General features: G+C 45.1%; 1 protein-coding gene across 1 annotated transcript in view; it reads left to right on the forward strand.

Moving 5' to 3' along the window:
- The window catches only part of LOC131107439 (E3 ubiquitin-protein ligase pellino homolog 2), a 10,143-nt gene extending 3,255 nt beyond the window's left edge, over positions 1-6,888 (forward strand). Inside the window, exons 2-7 of the mRNA XM_058057482.1 lie at positions 760-889; positions 1,804-1,905; positions 1,981-2,178; positions 2,257-2,442; positions 2,743-2,948; positions 3,742-6,888. Coding sequence (XP_057913465.1) covers positions 760-889; positions 1,804-1,905; positions 1,981-2,178; positions 2,257-2,442; positions 2,743-2,948; positions 3,742-4,126 — 1,207 coding nt within the window. The 3' untranslated portion in view covers positions 4,127-6,888. The remainder of the gene's footprint in view (positions 1-759; positions 890-1,803; positions 1,906-1,980; positions 2,179-2,256; positions 2,443-2,742; positions 2,949-3,741) is intronic.
- The last annotated feature ends 480 nt before the right edge of the window (positions 6,889-7,368 follow it).

Consider the following 7,368-nt stretch of genomic DNA (forward strand, 5'->3'; position numbering starts at 1 on the left):
TCTCCTTCTATTGATATTATCTTCTGTCTGTGGCAGTAGAAAAGGAGGCTGGCCATCATATAAGGCAGATTTCTCATAATTTTGAAAGGGTGAGCGAGGTGGGCGCTGACGCTAAAATAAAGAGGAATATGGAGTGAAATATATGTATTTATGATGAGACGCTTCTGAAGGAGTAGCTTAGTCCAGGATGTTGACTGGTGGAGCCTTTTAATGGCTGATATCTCACTTCCTGTAATTATCTCATAAATGTCAGGCCTGGTGTGTATTTTACAACTCCATCTTTGTCCGAATGTTACGGCCTTTTCGGTCAGCGGACAAAGTGACCTTTTCCAGGAAAATCCCGTCTGTGACTTTTAGGGAGGATTGCGGCTCTTATCAGTCACATGCCGGCTTCCTGTGGCGCCCATGTCTTCGTCACAAGAGCTGTCGCCGGAACACAACAACGTCACGTCACGTCAGGCCTCGGCGACACGTTTCCTCTGCTCTCTTTTGTCGTCCACGTTTGTCCTGCTCAGTGTAGATGTCTCCTCATTGAGGTTGAGCTCATTTGATCTTGCTAGTGGATCTTTTGATGGCGTTCTAAAGAGCTCGCCGTACAAACGCACAAAGGCAGCCGAGCTTTTTATAGCCGCTGCAGTTCATCACTTTGCTGGGACACCATCACATAGTGTAGTGTAGTGTTCACTCCACTCAAATGCAGAGGTCAGATTGTGGGCGCATGCTTGTAGATGCTCGTCATCCCTTGCTGTCCCTCGCCAGGTACAATGGCTCTCTTCCCAGCGGCGACCGTGGACGCAGAAAGAGCCGCTTCGCCTTGTACCGACGGGCCAAGGCCAACGGCGTCAAGCCCAGTGCCGTGCACATCCTCAACACGCCACAGGACAGCAAGGTAAGTATCCTATATTCTAAGGATGCTTCTCCAGTACATAGTACTTCTTCCCTCCTTTATCCCACTTCATTGCTTCCACACCTCACTGTCATTAGTAAACCCTAACACCTTCTAAATATGTTGTTTTAACAAACATAGATACCTCTAGACATGAAGTAACACCCCTATAGTCACCTTTAGACTTGTATTACCCAATATAGTAGACATAACATAATAGACATGGGACTTCTATGCTATGTTTATTCTAACTAGGAGAGAATGTAAAATAGAATCCAGGTTATACATACATTTGTATTTAATTTGGGATTTTTTACACTTGGATTGAAGTAATCGTTCGTCATTTTTTTTTTACAAGAGAAAAATACTTTTGTCTGGCCAGGGGTACTTGACAGAAAAAACTATTCCCCGGGGGGTACGTGACTAAAAAAAAAAAGGCAGAGTAGAATGCTGTTGTCATTTTCTCATGGTCATTAAGTGGTGACCCACTTTCTGGAGGTGGCAGCCAACACATTTATTCTTATTTAAAAATAAAGCTCATTCATGCCGTCTCTTTAAAAACACAATACACTACGCTGCATCAATACATCACAGTATATACTCTACTTCACAGCACAATATGATTAAGAGGAAGAAGCTCAATGACAAAAAGATCAATTCTATTACATAATAGTTAATATTTGTGTATACCAGGAAAGAAGATGATCAAAAATATATCTTTATTTCAAAATAAAAAAGACTTCTATCAGACTACGTCAGAGCACTTTATGTTGGCAGTCTTTTTCTATTCATTGTTACTAAAAAGAAAACAAGTCATTGGCAATATTAATATTAATGTGAATCCAACAATATGAGCTATTTGAGAAATAATCCCATGCTGCTACTTCATCATCTCCCACTGCTTGCTTGCACTGCAGGCTGTGCACAGCAGGGGGCAGCACAGCATCTCTTTCACGCTGTCCCGCAACCAGACAGTGGTGGTGGAGTATTGCCATGACAACAACACTGACATGTTCCAGGTAGTGCACTTCTCCATATTGTATTGTGAAAATCATACACCACCTGCTTGACTCATGTCTACTCATATCCAACAGATTGGACGCTCTACAGAAAGTCCCATTGACTTTGTGGTGACGGACACGTCCGGGGGGGCCAAGGAGGGAGAGGACCCCTCCATCGCCCCCAGTACCATCTCACGTTTTGCCTGCAGGGTGGTGTGTGAACGCCACCCACCGTACACAGCGCGCATCTACGCTGCTGGCTTCGACTCCTCCAAAAACATCTTCTTGGGGGTTTGTTCACACTTTTAGTGTCAGCACCTCTTTAGGGGCTCCCCGACAGGAAGTAGTAACAATAATGTGCCGCCTTAGGAGAAGGCCACCAAGTGGAAGAACCCCGATGGACACATGGACGGCCTGACCACCAACGGCGTCCTGGTCATGCATCCGGAGGGTTTCCCGGAGGATCCCAAGCAGGGTCTGTGGCGGGAGATCTCGGTCTGCGGCGACGTCTACGCCTTGAGGGAGACTCGCTCTGGACCCAGCAGAGGCAAACTCGTGAGTCGTGACTTTCAAAAATCTGTTAATGTCATTTTTTCGTTTTTTTTATTATCAGAAATGTATGATGTCTTTTTTCAAACTGATTGGTATCGATAACGGGTGGGAATGTCACAGGCAGGAGGGGGGAAAGGAGTGCTTGATTTGCTCACTCGCACTGCCTGCCTCATTGGAGCATTTTTTTTATCTGTTCTATTTTTTAATGCTATCTGATTTATTGGTATGATGTCATAACTGATGATTATTCTGCATCCCTAAGTATTCTTAATTGTCATTAAGTGTGTGGGTTGCCTCCTGCAGGCGGAAGGGGAGAGCAGCGCGCTACGGGACGGCTCGCTGGTGGATCTGTGCGGCGCCACCCTGCTGTGGCGCACTGGCGAGGGCCTCATGCGTGCTCCCACCCTTCGCCACCTGGAGGCGCTTCGCCAGGAGTTGAACGCCTCTCGGCCTCAGTGTCCTGTCGGCCTCAGCACTCTGGCCTTCCCCAGCCTGCCCCGTAGCCACAGGTACGCCACCCCACGTGTCAGCCATCATTTGGTATCAGAGAATACAGGGTGACTCAAAAGTAACTTTTTTAAAGGGGAACTGCACTTTTTGGGGAATTTTGCCCATCATTCACAATCCAAACAAGAGCACACATTTATTTCCCTTTTCTGTTTATGACAACACAAGAGTTTATATGAGCTTACTAACAATGCATGTGATTGGGACACTATTTGAACTATGAAGCCCTGTAAAAACCCTCTAACAATGATATCCATGCTGTGATCATGCATTAACACGTATGATACTGATACACTGATGACAACGTGTAATAATTGCAGCATCTTGCCCTATTTGGATGATTTAAAACACTACCCAAACTTATTTCCTTGGTGCACCGATACTTAGAGTATGCTAGTTCTGTCAACATCAGCAGCACACTGTAGATACAGCGACAACACTTCCTATGTCGTCTGTGGATGACGCTGAGACTAGCCTTTAGCGAGGCATCCTGTTAGTCCGCCAGATAAATATAGTTTTTCATGTTAGCTGCTACAATAACAATATGGCTGTGGCTTGGTTAATACACACGTCGTTATGGAAATTGAACATTGTTGCCGTTTTTGTGAGGGCTTTAGCGTCAAAATAGTCCGGTGGTAGCTAGCTTATATGAACTCGTTTTGTGGCGCTAGACTGCACAGAAAAGGGAAAGAAATATGTGTTCATTTTTCACTTAAGAATTGGGAATGATGGGGCAAAATTCCCCCCAAAAGTGCAACGTACAAGAAAAGCATTAAAACATGACATTAATTTTAGCCTTGAAGAACGCCAGCCTTGGGTCTACCTCACCTGCGGCCACGTCCACGGACGCCACGACTGGGGCCAGAGATCCGAGGGTGAGGAGGAGCCCGGCGAGGGCGACGGCTCCGCCGTGCGGCGAGAGTGCCCGCTATGCCGCAGTGTGGGCCCCTACGTGCCTCTGTGGCTGGGCTGCGAGCCGGCCGTGTACGTGGACGTAGGTGCCCCCACGTACGCTTTCGTGCCATGCGGCCACGTCTGCTCGGAGAGGACAACCAGGTACTGGGCCGACACGCCGCTGCCTCACGGGACGCACGCCTTCAGGCCTGTGTGTCCCTTCTGCTCCTCTGCCCTCAACACACCGGGATGGACGCGGCTCATCTTCCAGGGCCCCATCGACTAAAGCAACCACAACACTATGAACAAATGACGGATCCTTCCCTCTCCCATCGACAAACGCACTTCCACTTCCGTAGCGTATGCAGCTCCTGGCCTTATTCCTCCTTCAGGGCTTGTTGATGGATGCACGATCTGGAGATGAAACGTGACAGAGAGATTAATACGCCCATTGATTTTTCATCTGGATGTCATCTTAGACCGCCTATTTTCATTCCATGACAGTACAAATACTGTGGATCCCCGCTATTTGCAGATTTATGGTAAAAACTTGATATTTTTGCAAGAAAACCTTCATATTCTTCTGAAAATAGGCCATTGTTTTGGGGCAGAAAACACATTGTTGCCCTAAGTAGATGATCATTTATAAATAATGATAACGGAGCATACAGCATAATAATAGTTACAAAATAGCAACGCCTGCGTGGCTGCAGAAGCAGCCTGCAGAGCAGTGCAGCCACGTAGCACCACCAGCTACTTCAGCAGATGTAGGTGGCCCCACATCCTTTGCGGTTTGTAGCGCTAGCTGACGCCCAGTCTCAAGGCTAGACCGTGACCCCCATTTCGTCCGTTCCAGCCATCATCTTCCATTATCGCTCTGAACGTATTACATACACTTCACAACGTAACCCTCGTGAATAGCGGGGATCTACCGTATGTTGACACCTCGCCTGTCTGGCAGCCAGATCCCAAGTCCATCATCAAGTAGGAGGAGTGCAAACGAGGGCTGGGGGCTCCAGAAACTCGGTAAGACCCACTTCTCACAACTCCCTGGAATAACAGCAATAACTCTCTCGTATTGATAAGCTAAGAACGTACGCTGGCTTTGAAGGCCAGCGACGGTCACCTCAAACATGTCTGTAGCATTTTTTTGGGTAAGGGGGGGATCAACCAGAAGTGTGTTGAGATGTTGACGACCCTTTGATGGAACCAAAGCGTTAGCCGTCTGTGGTAAACGTGACTAGGAGGCGGCGGTGCGCTCACACACTCCTGGTTGCCGTGCTCGGACGCTGACAGGGTCCTACAGGTTGTGTCAACGTGTCCAAAGGTTTGACCTTGCGTAACCTCAACAGTAACCTTTGTTTTATTGTTTTTTTTTTTTTAGCGTGTATGATGTATGTGTCCAAAAAAAAGTATTTTGTTAGGAAACGTGGAGTGAGGGTGTTCGGTGTTTAAAAAGAGTATTTTTCTAACTGATGTAGTTGTTGAACTCAGTGAAAGTTGTTGAGTATGCTCCGGGGATGTCAGGAGAGCCCGTTAGTGTGCGGAAACAAAAAAAAAACGTTGCCAACACTGTGTCCGCCACACACACGACACGACACAACACTTAGTATGTAGACACAGTGCTCCCGTAGAACAATGAATGTAGCCAACCACGCCGGCTGTGTGTGTCCCAGCCTCTCCCTGGTGCTCATATTCAACGCTCTCTATATTGTCATGCTATTTTTATAACTGTCGCCTGTCAAAAGAATTAGCTCATGGATGGAAGATGTGGAGTGGATAGTCTACACGCTCACTCGTGTCTCGCTTGCATGCACACACACACACACACACACACACAAACACACACTCTTTCTCTCCTGACCTTTTTAATTCACAGTGTTTGATGATGTCTTCCCAGTCTTCGGCTGTTAAACGTGCAAAATCTCATGGGAAAAAAAAAAAAAGGAAAAATCCTCATACTTGACAGAGCCACTTTGTACTGTAATGCTAATATTTACCACCAATGCTGCTGCAGAATTACGTTAGCACATGTTATTGACTGTATGTTTGCCCATTCCTCACTCAACAATATTTTAGTTACAGTGCCATTCACACTTCTTTGATGTCTTCAGACTCCCTCGCGGTGGATGTTCATTGTGTTTCTTGGAGCTCAGGATGAGTCATTTCTACAACGCATGAAACATGACAGCATTTACAGCATCTGCTGTGGGAGAAGCTGTATAGCTACTGCGCAGGATTAGGATCTTTTCAAGAATAAAGTCCATAGTTTAGGAGAAATCAAGTGGGAGCATTAGGAGAATAAAGTGTCATGGAGTCCTATGTAGAGCATCCTTCTTAAGGAAGGAAGAGAACTTTCCTCTTGCTTGAGGCAAGCTTTTATTTATAATGTGGCAGCAAAACATTTAGATTAGCTTGGCTAGCCCTTCTCACTTCCACCTTCCTGACCCAGAACAGTTTTTTCCCCTAAATATAGGACTTTATTCTCCTAAATGTCAGACTTTACTCTCATAAATCTACCACTTTATCCTCTTAATCTTGGATTTTTCTTTGTTTTCAATGTGGCCCTAATACTCTGTGGTATACTTGATGGCAGCGTTAATGTTGTAAAGGATAAAACTTTACCACACCTGCCAAACAACAAAATAGAACATATTGGCATGTGGATGGAAGAACTGGTGCAGCACCTCTTTTTACTTGTTTGACCTCATTAATTATTATTTTCTTACCTTTATAGCTGTCTGTACACAATTTCAACTCTTTAGTTTTCACATTTTAGTGTCTTTACGAGCCACATACAGCATTATCTACTTTTAAAATATGCTTTGTTCAGATGTTTTTTCTTGTCGTTATTGAGCTCATCTGGGTAGGTCAGTGAGTCAGTCCTTACACCACCCGGCATAGTGAATTATGCATTTGAATAACAACCTGTGTTATTTTGTACAGCGGTTTGATATGATTTTATCATCATAATCCTCTGTAACCTGAACGGTGCACAGACAATCGCTATACACATGTCAATAAACTTGTGGGAAAGTGCCCCTCTGATCTCCTTTTCTGTGATTTTTTTGGTTTCTAGAGCTTTTCTCGAGTCTTTCAAGTTAAAGTGGCTCAAAAATGAAATGATGCCGCCAACAGAGGGCGCTCTTCCACCACAGGACGGATGCTGATGCTGAGGAGGAGGAGGTTACTTCAAATTGCATCACCTCTTGTAAAGAGCCATTTTGGCAGTTTCTAATGCATCACCACGCAAATGTGATAAGGAGCCGCACATTTTTAAACGTTTGGCTAGAAAATAGCAAATTAAAAATTAAGAAACTCAGGTTTTTGTCTAGCAAGTCGAGTTGCAGAGGATGATTGCTATACGAGCAATAAATAAGAACCAGCAAGTGTGTCGCTTTCTTCTAAAGGCTTTTAAAGACAATTTCAGGGCTAAAGGCAACATGCAATCTGCTTTAGAGGTTTAGCATAAACCCTTGTTTGATAGTTTTTTTTGTTTGTTTTGCATTGATTTCAATTGCAGGCTAG

The sequence above is a fragment of the Doryrhamphus excisus genome, chromosome 19, assembly GCF_030265055.1.
Source record: "Doryrhamphus excisus isolate RoL2022-K1 chromosome 19, RoL_Dexc_1.0, whole genome shotgun sequence".
In the NCBI taxonomy this organism is placed as follows: domain Eukaryota; kingdom Metazoa; phylum Chordata; class Actinopteri; order Syngnathiformes; family Syngnathidae; genus Doryrhamphus; species Doryrhamphus excisus.